At 47.5% G+C, this 14907-nt stretch overlaps 1 protein-coding gene across 3 annotated transcripts in view; it reads left to right on the top strand.

Annotated features, from left to right (window-relative positions):
- The window catches only part of ACOX2 (acyl-CoA oxidase 2), a 120583-nt gene that overhangs the window by 57459 nt on the left and 48217 nt on the right, over window positions 1-14907 (top strand). For all 3 annotated transcript variants that reach the window (XM_029600981.1, XM_029600980.1, XM_029600979.1), the window contains 2 exons: window positions 12334-12496; window positions 13101-13291. In XM_029600981.1, coding sequence (XP_029456841.1) covers window positions 12334-12496; window positions 13101-13291 — 354 coding nt within the window. The remainder of the gene's footprint in view (window positions 1-12333; window positions 12497-13100; window positions 13292-14907) is intronic.

Genomic DNA, 14907 nt, shown 5'->3' with positions numbered 1-14907 from the left:
CTTGTGCGCACAGTGGCGTGCGCATCTGTACCGTGTGCACAACGGTGCCAGGCGCACATCGGCATGCACAATGGTGCCGGGCGCAAAGATAGGCCTGTGTGCACAGCGGCGCGCGCATCCCCGCTAAGCGCACAAATAGTGGCCTGCACGCACATCTTCCGCATTCTACACGAAGCTCCTGGAGCGCACAACTAAGTTTCCTGGCGCGCGTACCTACGCACACAGATGAGTTTTGAGCCACTCCACACGCACAAATCCATGGCACCGCTGGCCAAGAAAGCCAAGGGACAAGCCCTCTGCCCAGCCTGGCACCTTAGAGCTGCGCAATTCGGTGGCCTCTGCCCTATGCCTGCAGTGCGAAAAGGCTCTGGGGGAACCGAGGCAAGGTCCTCCTCAGCCAGTAGAGGAATCCGGCTCCACCAATGATAGTACCCCAGACCCTCCTCACATGGGCACCTCAGGGAACTCCACTGGATTCAATATCAACCCAGGGACCTTTTCCTGGGTTGAATTCTTCAAAGGCCTGCAAATCTTTGTCCAGGCGCAATCGGTATCGCCTGTGACATAGCCACAGGCTACACCAGAACCACAGCCATAGTCTCCACCAGAACCGCAAGACCCTCCAAACCCCCCTCGGACCCCTGAGGCATGCTACTACTGGGCAAAAGCCTCCCCGTAGGGGACACAGACACCTCGGGGGAAGAGCCTGACTCCCTGGAAGAAGGGGAAATCCCTCCAGGGATGGAACCATACCGAACCATGATGCGATTCTTCTCCAAAGACGAGTTACCAGATCTTGTGTCTCTGAGCCTGAAGTCACTGGCCATTCCTGGGGCAAGTACCACAGCAGAACCAAAGATGAACCCAGTTTTGGTCGGTCTCCGTCTGGCTTCATGCTATTTCCCAATGCTGCAGGCCGTACAACAACTGATTGACCTGAAATGGAATGCCCCGGAGGCCAACTTCAAAGGAGGACGGGCCCTAGAAGCCCTATACCCCCTGGAACCCACAGCCAAAGAACTCCTAGGGTTCCCAAAAGTGGACGCCATGGTCTGCGCTGTCTCAAAGCACACTACCATCCCAGTCGAAGGAGGAGCTGTACTCAAGGATGCCCAGACCGACCTCAGGAATCCATCCTTAAACAGTCATTTGATGTCGCAGCAATGTCCGTGCAGATCGCTTCCTGCTTCGCCGTGGTGACACGTGCCTGCTTGCTTCTCTCCAGGGACACAAACACTTCCGCCGAAACATTAGAACCGGCGATATCTTTCCTCACGGATGTGACCTCTGACCTGGTGCGCACCTCAGCCAGGGGTGTCTCATCTATAGTGGCAGCCAGAAGGCAACTATGGCTCTGAAATTGGTCAGCCGACGCGACCTCCAAGACGAAATTCACGAGAATACCCTTTAAAGGATCCCTCCTGTTCGGAAGCGAACTGAAGAAGTTAGCCAACAAATGGGGCAAATCCCCAGTATTTCAGTTACCGGAGGAAAGGAACAAAAGAAACCAGCGCTCCTCTCCCCGAAGAACCAAGGGCAGAGGAGCCCAGCGGTTAGACGGTACAAAAACACATACCAAGCGCCTCGCCCACGGGCAGGGGTCAGTCCTTTCGAAACAGACACAACATTACCTGCTATTAAGTTCACTTAGAGAATAGCCACTGCCATTAGCAATGGTTACATGGAATAGTAGTTTTTGGGTACTTCCAGGTTCTTATGGCCTGGATTGGCCACTGTTGGAAACAGGATGCTGGGCTTGATGGACCCTTGGTCTGACCCAGTATGGCATTTTCTTATGTTCTTAACAAGAGGGGAGCCGGCTCAGGTACAGGCCCCGGTCGCACCCCACAATGAGAATCAACAGACCAATCTACAGGAAGAAGCCATAGGAGGCAGACTCACCCTCTTCTACCAAAGATGGGTTGAGATAACATCGGACAAGTGGGTCCTAACCGTCATTCGAGAGGGATTCTATCTGGACTTCCACAGCATCCCTCCAGACAAATTTGTGAGATCACCGTGCCACTCCTCCTCCAAGAGAATGGCAGTGGAAACCACACTGACAAAACTACTCAGCCTAAAGGCGATAACCTCTGTGCCCAAACACAAACAAAATACTGGTCACTATTCCATCTATTTTATCGTCCCAAGAAGGAGGGAACGTTCCAGCCCATCCTGGACCTTAAGTCCGTCGATCGCTACCTGAGGGTACCGCACTTCCGTATGGAAACCCTACGCTCAGTCATAAGGGCAGTACAACTGGGAGAATTCCTGACTTCACTGGATCTATCCGAAGCCTATCTCCACATCCCGGTCCACCACGACCATCAGCGTTTCCTACGCTGTGCAATACTGGACCATCATTACCAGTTCCGGGCACTACCCTTCAGACTAGCTACTGCTCCTCGGACGTTCACCAAAATCATGGTGTAGTGGCAGTGACATTGAGGAAAGAAGGAATCCTCGTACATCTGTATCTGGACGATTGTCTGATCAGGGCAAAATCTCCAGAGGAAAGTTACCAGGCAACCACCAGAGTCCAGAATCTATTGCAGAATCTCAGGTGGGTGGTCAACTCAACCAAGAGCTGCTTGCAGCCCTCCCAATCATTAGAGTACCTGGGAGTCCGGTTCGACACCAAACAAGACAAGGTTGTTCTTCCCCCTACAAGGAGAAGGAAACTGATGGACCAATTGCGAAAACTGTTGAACTATGCTCGCCCCAAGATATGGGACTACTTCTAAGTTCTCGGTCTCATGACATCGACCCTAGAAGTCGTCCCACATGCAGGGGCCCACATGCATCCACTATAACATTTCCTACAGTCATGGTGGAACCGATGTCCCAGAACTACTCCATCCGCCTCCAGCTACCGGCAGAGGTTCAGACCCAGCTCCAATGGTGGCTACAAGAAGACCATCTGAGCAAGGGAGTAAGACTATCCCTACCGATCTGGATCCTTCTCACCATGGATGCAAGCCTGCGAGAGTTGGGATGGAACATAACCGACTGGAGGCCCGAGCAGTCAGAATAGCCTGCCTACGATTCAGTCACAGGCTCCGGGGTGAATCTGTCAGTCATGTCGGATAACGCCACAACAGTTGCCTACATCAACCACCAGGGAGGAACAAGAAGCCAACAGGTGTCCCTGGAAATAGACCCTCTAATGGTGTGAGTGGAAGCAAACCTGCAAGGGATCTCAGCCGCCCACATCATGGGAAAACACAACGTCACTGTGGATTATCTAAGCAGAGAGAGTCTAGACCAAGTGGAATGGACACTGTCAACCACAGCCTTTCAGTTGATAGTAAATCACTGGGGAACCCCAGCCATGGATCTACTGGCAACCCTCTCCAACGCCCAAGATCCCGAGTTCTTCAGCCGCAGACGAGAACCGCAATCCCAGGGAATCAACGCCCTCGTCCAGACCTGGACACAGGAAGACCTGCTGTACGCCTTTCCTCCATGGCCACTACTGGGTGGGATCATCCGCAAGATAGAACACCACAGGGGGCTAGTACTTCCAGTGGCCCCAGACTGGCCAAGAAGGCCATGGTACACAGATAGGCGAAGACTTCTTGCGGGGAACCCTCTTGCCTTCCTCCACACAGGGACCTGCTCCGGCAAGGACCGATCCTCCACGAAGACCTAACTCTATTCTCTCTTACGGTCTGGCCATTGAGAGGACTCGCCTGAAGAAGAATGGATATTCCAAGGCAGTGATTGACACCTTGCTCCGAGCACACAAGTTTTCCACGTCTCTTACTTACATACGAATATGGAGAATATTCGAAGCCTGGTGTGAGGACCGCAACATCCTTCAACGGACAGTCAAAATCCCCATGATCCTGGAATTTCTGCAGGACGGATTGAAGAAGGGGTTGTCTCTCAACTCCCTCAAGGTTCAGGTGGCCACACTGGCCTGCTTCAGTGGACAGCATCAGTCTATCATCCCATCCAGACGTCTCCTGCTTCCTGAGAGGTGTCAAGCAAATCCAACCACACCTAAAGTGGCCGGTGCCCCTATGGAATCTCAATCTAGTACTAGACTTCCTAGCGGGAGCTTCCTTCAGACCAACACACGGTCTGTCACTGCGGCTTCTGACCATGAAGACTGCGTTCCTCGTGGCAATATGTTCAGCCCGTCGCATCTCAGAGCTTCAAGCACTATCCTGTCAGGAACCGTTCTTCAGATTCACACTGGGGTCCATACAGCTTCGCACTGTCCCCTCCCTCCTTCCTTCCGAAGGTGGTTTCTCATTTCCATCTAAACCAAACCATCGCCCTGCCATCGCCAGACGAACATAAGGACTCTGAAGATTCACGCCTTCTTTGCCATCTTAACGTCGGCAGACTCCTAGTCCAATACCTGGAAAGATCGGAATCCGTATGAAAGACGGACCACCTATTCGTCCTTCACAGTGGGGAAAAAACAAGGGGAAGCGGCCTCGCGGGCAACCATAGCCCGCTGGATTAAAGAAGTAATCAAGGCGGCCTACGTAGAGACAGGGAAGCCTCCACCTCTACAAGTCAAGGCACATTCCACAAGGGCCCAGGCAGTGTCCTGGGCAGAAACCAAGATGCTCTCACCTGCCAAGATCTGTCGGGCGGTGATGTGGTCCTCCATACACACCTTCTCGAGGTTCTACCGCTTGGATGTCCAGGCCCGGGAGGACACATCATTTGCAAGGGCAGTACTAAGTGGGCCATGGGCAGCCTCCCACCCGATTCGGGAGTAGCTTTTGTACATCCCATTGGTCCTGAGTCCATCTGCTACACGCTAGGAAATGGAGAAATTACTTACCTGATAATTTCATTTTCCTTAGTGTAGACAGATGGACTCAGCATCCCGCACACGGCTGCTCCAAAATCCGGAAACCTCGGGTGACAATCCCCGAGTGCAAGACAAGCACGGGTAAGGCAGGTTTTACCTCTAGTTCAAGACACCCATAATTGCCAGGTGTCGGGGCCTTTCAGTCGGGGCCTTTCAGCACTGGCATTCTCCAATTGGAAATCAGTTCAATCAGTCCAAGTTAATCAAGTTAGCCAAGTTAACCAAGTTATTAAAACACACATATATCCACAATTGCTTTTCAAGGAGAATACTGAAGAGCTAAGCTTCCTGCACGGGTATATGTAGGCTGATGTCAGATTGAAATCTGACTCCGTCTCCCAACTGCTATCAGGAGTACACTATACCCATTGGTCCTGAGTCCATCTGTCTACACAAAGGAAAACGAAATTATCGGGTAAGTAATTTCTCCAATATTTGCACTCGTTGTGAGTTATATGAGAGGTCAGGATGCTTGCAGTAAGCCTGCAAAATGGCCTGCTTATGCCAAAATTGAGGATTTTCGCCATCACCAGTCTCGGACATGGGTCTTTGGTCCTTCTGCGGGCCTAAGCAGTGGGCCCTCTCAATCATTAAAGTTGAGGCCAGGTCCGGGATATTAAGTGTTCCTGGTAGCCATGACTCGAGGAACGACCCCAGATTCTTATCAGCAATAGATTTTGGGAGGCCTAAGAAATGCAGGTGAGAATGACACAATCTGTTTTCTAGATCTTCAAGTTTAGTGTAGTGCTTGGCTACAGCTTTTTCGAGCATCGCCACTTTTGCAGTCATAGCTAAAGAGTCGTCTTCTAACAAGGAGACTCTGCCTTCAGTTTGTTCAAGACAGGGGTAGAGTTCAGATAAAGCAGTTCTCACCTCCATTAGCTGTGACGAGATTCCCGATAGTTTAGCGCCCAAAGCCTCTAAAATTATGGCTTTGATCTCCTCTTCTATCATGCCAGTAATCGCCTTTTCTCTGCAGGGTCTGATTGGGCCACCATCTTAGAGTCAATAGACTTGGGTTTCTCCTTTTCTTTTTTGCCGGTCTTAATGGGCATGCTGGTCGGTGAACGTTGCATGAACAGTACAGTCGACATAAATGCAAAAAGAACTTGCAAGTATTGAGAGAGAATTAGCTCAAAAGCAGCGTAGAAAGGGTGGAATTAAGAGCGGGACACCTGGAGTTCTGCACAGCACATCCTCTTCAGCTCACCGCATCATGTGACCCCCAAGTTGCTATTTTAAAACCTGCCAAAGAAACGCACGTCAGTCTTTTACTTGCATCTATTTACTTCTGCTCAATATTGAGAATATTCGAAGCCTGGTGTGAGGACCGCGACATCCTGAAAGTGAAAAAATGACTGAGCACTGCCACACACTGAGCCAAGGATTACAAAGTATTGTCCACAAGGACACCAAGGTCTTTTTCCTTTGTGGTGACTCCCAAATCAGAACCCAGCATTACGAACCTGTAGTTGAGATTATTTTTCCTTTCTTAGCATTGAGACAGGTTAATCCACACCAGTGGGTTATGCACCTCTACCAGCAGATGGAGACAAAGCAAAGCTGATGTCATGGTATATATACCCCTGCAATGACATCAGCCCACCAGTATTCTCCATTTCCAACAGATGGTGAACATGCATTTCCCTGCAGGAGATTGCTTGTTTAAAAAAAAAAAGGAGAAAGAAGAAGATTAATTATGCACAGTTTCTCCTGAGGTGATACCTTATGGTCCCTCACTCAATCGAGTTTCTTCTGAGGTTAAATCTCATGATCCCTCCTTCAGTCATGTACCTTGGTCTGGTAGCCTGTTTTCTGGTGTGGGGAGAACAGCTGAAAAGCTAGCGGGTACAGGAAGCTGAGTGCGGCTGTGATTGCCCCATGCAGCCGGAGACAGACTCTGTACTTGGCTTGGATGGGCTGAGTTCAGTTAAGGAGTAAAGAAGAAGGACGTGAGAGAGAGAGAATGTTAGGGATTCCTCCCACCCTCTCTCCTATTCTGGTCTCCAAGCCTCGGCAAGCCGATCCGATGTTTGCCTCTGCCTCCACGGGGGCTTGGGAGTTACAGCAGTTTTGGTGGGTTAAGCGGCCTTTTGGGCTAGGTCCTGCTCTCAAGCTTCTAAGTTGCCACTTGGTAGGCCACGGTGGCGTTTTTGTGCTTTAGTCTGTGCAGGTCTGCCGTGAAATAGTGCCCAACGTCGATTTGTGCCTGCGCGTCCAGGCTGGGTGACTGTCTAGGCTGCGTAGTTGGGCATACAAGTTTTGAGCATCTGACATATGTGCTTATGTCCATCCCGTACTTGGGCAACCCAGGCCTGGATGTCCTTTATATATATGTCCTTTTATATATATATATATATATATATATATATATATATATATGTCCTTTTATATATATATATATATATATATATATATGTCCTTTTATATATATATATATATATATATATATATATGTCCTTTTATATATATATATATATATATATATATATATGTCCTTTTATATATATATATATATATATATATATATATATGTCCTTTTATATATATATATATATGTCCTTTTATATATATATATAAAAGTTATATAAAAAAATGTTTTTAGGATTGCAGACTGCGGAATCCCGCAGTTCTTGTGCCGTGGGTAAGTATCAGAGTATGCCTCAACCTGCTTCGGGTCACTCTGGTAGGGACCCGGGTGGCATGGAGGATGAAAACATTCCTTACAGAGTGTTCTGTCTTAGAGATAAGTTGCCGGCTCTTCTAACCCTGACACCTAAGATGTTGGGAATGCCGGGTGTTGATTCCATTTCTGAGTCAAAGAAGTTATTTCCCCATTATGGATGCTATTCAAGGTGGTCTTGAATGGGATGCTCCAGAACCTGATTTTAGAGGGTAATGAGCCTTGGTAGGGCTGTATCCCTGGATCTGGTGCGAGAGAGAGAACAGTTGTTTTTTCTAAAATGGGAATGCCCTTATGAATTCCATCACCAAGCGGATGATCATTCCTTTCGAAGGGGAGCAGTATTGAAGGATGAGATAGCTTCTTGCTGCTCCCTGGTGGCTCACTCTTGTCTGTTCCGATTTCTGGAAGATGAGTCGAGTTTGAATACCAGGGCAGTGATGGAACTGGCCACCGCCTTTTTGGCAGATGCATGCTGGACCTGGTTTGTACCTCTGCCAGAGGAATGGCTTCAGGATAGCAGCCAGGTGGCAGCTGTGGCTGAACTGTTGTTTGGCCGATTCAGTTTCAAAGTTTAATCTTACGGAATTGCCCCTTAAAGGATTCCTCTTGTTTGGGAGTGAGTTAAAAAAAACCAAAACAAAAAAAAACCCCACCAAAGATGGCCAATAAATGAGTCCTGTTTCCTCAGTTGCTAGAGAGGTATCTTCTTAGAGGATGGTCCCTGTGTAGGGCTCAAGTCTTTTCGGCCCGGGCAGCCCAGACGGGGCACAGACTCGGGTGGAGGTGCCTCCCGACCACCCCCAGCGAAGGTTTGTGACCCATCTCAAAGAGCAAGAGATAAAGAGTCTCCTACCTCGTTTTAACCAGAGATGGGTCAAGTTCACGTCAGACCAGTGGGTTCTGGAGTGATAAAGGAAGGCGGTGCTCTGGCGCTTTCTCTGCATTCCTAGGGATATCTTCATGGCATGTCTCTGCATCTCTCCGCAGAAGAGATAGGCAGTGGAGTTTATGTTGTCAAGGCTCCTGAAACTGACAAGTCACAAGAAGATACGAGCCGTTATTCTGTTTATTTCATTATTCCTGAGAAGGAAGGTTCCTCTCGCCTTATCTTGCACCAAAAAGTGGGTCAATCATCATTGGCGAGTGACTTAATTCTGTATGGAAACCTTAAGCTTAATGATAATGGCAGTACAGTCAGGGGAATTTCTGACATTTCTGGATCTGTCAGAGGCATATGCCCATTTGGCTGGAGCATTAGCTGTTTCCGCAGTTCGCCGTTTTGGGGTAGTGTTATCAGTTTTGAGCGCTACTTTTGAGTGTTATCAGGTCGAGCCACAGTCTCCAAAACCTTGCCAAAGTCACAGTGGTGATAGCGGCAGGGTTGAGAGAGGATGGCATTCTGATTTTCTCATACCTAGCTTGGTTAATTCAGGCCAAGAGCATGGAGGAGAGTCTTCAGATCTCATGTAAGGTGATCTTCTAGCCAAGAGCAGTCTTAAGCCATCTCAGACGTTGCTTTAACTCAGTGTTTGTTTCAACACGAAGTAAGGCAGAACATTCCTGCCAGAAACTGTTGGCACAGGTGCAGCTATTGAAAATGTTATTCCTCCTAAAGGTGTGGTCTTATCTACAATTGCTAGTTTTGATTGTAGCCTCCCTGGAGGTGGTTCCATGGGCAAGGACAAATATGCGTCCTCTTCAGTGCATCCTGTTTGCACTAAGTCTCAGGACTACTTGATGCGACTTCAGTTGCTGGTGTAGATCAGGATCCAATTATAGTAGTGGTTGAAAGCGGATGATCTAAGGAAGGGCATTCCCTACAGATCCTGGACTAGCTGGTGCACACCATGGATGCAAGCCTCCGGAGATAAGGAGCTCACTATCAAGAGTTGATAGCGCAGGGGATCTGCAGTGCAGAGGACTCTCTGGGGCATCTCTTGGCTGGAAGCATGTGCTGTTCGACTGGCATGCTTGCGATTTATTGACTGCTTGAAGGGTCACGTGGTGCCAAAGGCCAGCAAGTGTCACAGGACAGGACTGGGCGGAGGTATATCTTCAAGAGATCTCTGCCTTCCACATTGCAGGAGAGGGCAATGTAAATGCCGATTTTCTCAGCAGGCAGAGACTGGATCGAGAGACTGGGAGATGACAGACGAGGCGTGCCAGCTCATAGTAGCCTTCTAGGGTCTACTGTTTTTAGACTTACTGGCGATATCGCACAGTGCAAAGGTTCCTCACTTTTTCCATTGCAGTAGAGATCAGAAGATCTTGGTGTGAATGATCTCATTCAGGAGTGGCTCATGTTGGGCAGAGTGATTTGAAAGATCACAGGACACATGGGATTGGTGCTTCTGGTGACTCCAGATTGGCCCGAGAGGCTGTGGTATTCATAATTGTGGATGTTCCTGATGAACTCTCCTTCTGGTTTATGATCCACAGGGACCTGCTACGACAGGGACTTGTTCTTCACAAAGTTCCAGCTTAATTTTTGTTCAGTTGCTGAAGCATGGATTTTCCACTGCTGTGTTTTCCACCTTGCTTCAAGAGCAGAAGTTTTCCACTTCCTTAGCTTATGTTAGAGATTGGAGTGTGTTTGAGGTTTGGTGTGAGGAATGAGGAATGCTTCTTGTTCTATTAAGATGCCGCTCATTTTGCAATTCTTACAGGATGGGCTACTTAAGGGCTTGGCCCGTAACTCCTTGAAGGAGCAGGTGGCAGATCTTGCCCAATTCCAGGGTCAGGTGAATGGTAGACCCTTGTCAGCCCATTCAAATATGGTCCAGTTTTGAAGGGGGTAAAGCATCATCGTTCCCCCTTATGGTTGCCGGTGCTCTTATGGAACCTTAATCTGGTTCTAGAACTTTTGGGCAGGTTTCTCTTTTCTTCCTTGAGGTTACTGAGTTTGAGGATGATGTTCTCATGGCAATTTGTTCTGCACATGGAGTTTTGTGCTGCTGGCTCTTCGGCCGGGGACCATTCCTGTGGGTGTCTCCAAGGGCGGTCCAGCTTTGATCTGTTCTGCCTTTTTTGCCAAAAGTGGTCTTGGATTTTTCGCTTGGATCATTCAGTTTCCCTGCCAATGCCTGGACAAGGAGAGAGAGAGTGAGAGATATGAACAAATATCCTCTGTTGCAGATCTTGGATGTCAAAAGGCATCTGGTGAGGTATTTGGAGGTTTCTAAACCTCTCAAGAACACTGACCACCTGTTTATTATCCCCAGAGACAGGGTGAGTCGGCGTCGTGGGCTACCATAGATTTCTGGATAAAGGAAGTTATCTCAGTCACGTATGTGAATACTGAGCAGCCGTTACCTAGACGGGTTAGGACACATTCCACTAGAGCTCGAGCAGTGTCATGGCCGGAGCTTTGATGGTCTTCTGTTGAGTTTTGCCAAGCTATGATGTGATTCTCCATTGTATATTTTTCCAGGTATTGCTGCCTGGATGTGCAGATTTGGGAGGATGCAGCCTTTGAGCGTGCAGCCTCTCGCCCTATTAGGGAGTAGCTTTGGTACACCCCACTGGTGTGGCTTAACCTGTCTGATGCTAAGAAATGAGAAATTACTACTTACCTGATAATTTCCTTTTCTTTAGTGAATACAGTTTACTCCATCTTCCCACCCTTGGCTTCGGTCTCCTCTTGAGTGGCTGCGTTTCCAGGGATGATTGGTAAGTGTTCATTACAGTCTCTAGATTAGTGATGTTGCACTCTTTGTCAGAGCTCAGTGTTCTCTGTTATCTGAGTGCTAGTTATAATCAAATATTGTTAATCTGTCCACAGTTGGCGTTTGCAGAGAATACTGGTGGGCTGATGTCAGTGCAGGGGTATATATACCGTGACGTCAACTTTGCTCCGTCTCCATCTGCTGGTAGAGATGAATAACCTGTCTTCATTAAAGAAAAGGAAATTATCAGGTAAGTAGTAATTTCTCATCATGTACATAACTCTGCACTTTTCCATATTACATTTCATCTACCATTCAATTGCCCAATCTCCTAGTCCCAAAAGGTCCTTCTGCATTTCCTTGCAATCCACTACCCATTTTTTTTTATTTTGTTTTTACAAATTTGAATAATTTTTGCTATCTGCAAATTTGATTGCCTTGCTAGTTGTTCCCTCTTCTAGATAATTTATGAATATGTTAAACAGCACAGATCCCAGTACCATTCCCTATGGTATTTCACTAACAACCTTTCTCCATTTGGTCTTTTAACCAATTACCTATCTATAACAGGACACTGTCTCCTATACCATGACTTTGTAACTTCTTGAAGAGTCTCTCATGAGGGATTTTGGCAAATGCCTTCTGAAAATCCAAATATACTCTATCAACTGGCTCACCTTTATTTACATGTATACTTATGCCTGCAATAATTCTAAAAGATTGATAAGACAAGACTTCCTTTTGCTTATACCATGTTGACTTTCCTATTAAGCCATTTCCATCTATGGTAGTCAGTGATTTTGTTTTTAAGAATGGCTTCTACCATTTTACCCGGCGCCAAAGTTGGGCTCATTGGTGTATAGTTTCCCAGAGCACTCCTGGAACCTTTTAAAAATCAATAACAAGAATTCTAGAAAATTATTTTAAAAATATGGGCCCAGTTTTGAAGAGTTTTGCCACAGGGACAGAATGAGAGGAACCTTTTTGAAGACATGGCCATTGAATATGTACCAGAAAAGAACCAGCCATGGTTTCTCTCATGTCAATGCCCAGACTTCCTAAGGGTTAGACAGAAATTCTTTTTATCATGGATGGCTTTACTGGCAAATGTCTGCCTTTTCATAACATGTTAGTGTTTGTTTCTGTAGTGATGCTGAAGCAAAGATCCTGGACTACCAAACTCAGCAAGGAAAGTTGCTGCCTCAGCTGGCCACTACTTACGCCTTCCATTTCCTCGGTCCCTACTTGCTTGACTTCTACGGCCAGGTGCACCAAGAGATCAAAACCGGAAATTTCCAGTCCTTGCCTGAGGTAAGGGAGACAACTTGTCCATGGTCACAAGGAGCATCAGTGGGAGAATTGGAATTAGAATGATGACTTTCCTGGTTCTCAACTCACTGCTCTCTAACCACTAGGCTAATCCTTGAAGCTTTGATAAAATAGCTAAAACACGAAACAAACAAATATCACTGGCACATAGAGGCCCAACCTCCTGCTCATGTGAAAGCTCTGTAGAGGCAGAAGTCACTGCTCCAGGAGGGAGAGAGACTCATCCATCATGCTACATTGACACCTGTTGGCTGGCTGAAGGGATAAAGGGAGCTGCACTTAATGCTTCTGAGGAAGAGGACTGTTCCTTTAGTGACTGAACTAGGAGAGAAGTAGAGAGGGCCCAAAAGCCTAAAAACCTTTACTGACCACAAGCGAAGGCAATATGGTGCTTCAGGCCTCCCCCACCCTCATCCTAAATGAGGAGAGAGCACAGTCAAAGATTCCAGAAGGAGTGGATAAAAGTAAGCCAAGCCAAACCCACATCCTGTTTGCATTCATCCTCACACACCAACCTGTTCAGTTAGTTAGCAAGGTAAGCAAGCTTTTGCTTCAGCCTTCCCAATAACTTTGCTCCTCTTCGCAGCTTCATGCCCTTGCTGCAGGCCTGAAGGCCTTGACAACGGAATACAGCAGTGCCGGAGTTGAGGTCTGCCGCAGGGCCTGTGGAGGACATGGATACTCATTGCTGAGTGGACTGCCCTCTCTCTACTCTTATGTATTAGCCGGTTGTACCTATGAAGGGGAAAACACAGTGCTGTACTTACAGACTGCCAGGTACTTTTATGCACACTTTTCCTATAATCCTGGGGTTTACAAACTTTTCAAGAGAAGGACTACATAGGGCATTTCAAATCACTGAGAAGTCTGGTGGGAGTTAATTAGTTTGCTGAGGTGGCAGGGGTTGTGGGAAGGGAGGTAAAGCCCTTTTAGGTGATTTGAAATGCTGGGGAAGAAGGGAGATAGAAGCCTAGGGTGTGGCAGGTAGTGTCAGCAATAATATTTCTCCAAAGCTGGCAAACCTGCCTATCACCTTCTTGTCAATATCTGCTCACCTAAGGAAGTAGGAGGGGGGGGGGGTGATGGGTGAATAGATGGTATGGGATGATGTGTGTGTGGGGGGAGGGTGCACAATGTCTCGCACACCCCCATGCATTCTTGCTCCCTCTCTACATCTTTCTCCCCTGTCAACCCCCTCTCTTTTGCAGCTTGTCACATTCATGGTATTGGCAAAATAACCCCGCTGGAGATCTTAATCCAGGGAGACACTTTGACTTGGTATTTGGGTTATAATAATGAGGATTTCAACACTCTGCACCTCCAAAGCCTCCTTCCTTGTGGGACGATGTCCATGTGCCCACCCCCACAACTTCAAAGAGATGGCAGTGTGGTTGGGAGCTCCAGGAATCACTATCCTTACGTGGCTTTTTTTGGCAGCTCCGCAGAATCCATGCCACAGTGTCATCAGTGCCGCCTTCTTAGTGATCAGCACTGCCCTCAGTTTTCAAAACTCCTTATGACTGTGCTGTAGCCTCTCTGCATCTTTAGCTCAAGTGGCTCCTCCTGCACAAACAGCACTAACGCCAGCAATGCATAACACAGCCACTTAATGTGGTCTTGTACCAGTATGCCCTGCCCATGCCACTCAGACATGCTGCCACTTGCACTTACGACTTCAAGTATCTGAGCTGGCGTTAGCGGCGGAATGCATTCCCGTCAGCACAACTGCAGGAACCAGGTCAAACTCCTGTCACCACTGCTCTGGGCTGGATCAAGCTCCTTCTGCTGGGGGCCAGATAAAATTCAGCCAAGGGCTGCATCCGGCCCTCAGGTCATAGTTTGGGGGCCTCTGCATAATCAAATAACCTCTCTCTATCTTACAACTCTCGGTTCTACCAGAAATAGAAACCTTAGCTTCATTCAGCTAAGTATATTCTGTTTTGTGACAGTCCGTGCTATCCATACATGAAATAAATTAAAACAATCTGTTTAAAGATTATTAACTTTTAAATATTAAAAAAAAGATCCACATTGCTGCTTAAATCAGTATGTTCCATGGTTGTTGGTTTTCTGTATTTTAGTACTAGGCTACTCTGTTCATTAATCAACTTAGCTGTGAAATCTTATTTAGCTTCCTTATCATGCATCAGACCAGTTTAGATGGATGGGTTTTTCTCCCCTACCAGCAGACTGAGATAGAACCAAAGATTTACTGTAACAGCCAACTTAAGGCATTGAGCCACTTGCAGTCACTCAGTAGTTCTCAGAGGAGAAACAGGATGGCAGTCCTCTCACATGGGTGACATTGTTCGATGCAGCCCAGCAAGGAAAACTTATGTCAAAGTTTCTAGAACTTTGACTGAGCCTCACTGAGCATGCCCATACATATATTA

This window comes from Rhinatrema bivittatum, chromosome 4 (assembly GCF_901001135.1).
Source record: "Rhinatrema bivittatum chromosome 4, aRhiBiv1.1, whole genome shotgun sequence".
Lineage (NCBI taxonomy): Eukaryota > Metazoa > Chordata > Amphibia > Gymnophiona > Rhinatrematidae > Rhinatrema > Rhinatrema bivittatum.
Note: the sequence above shows the minus strand (reverse complement) of the source record. Positions and strands in the feature narration are given on the sequence as shown.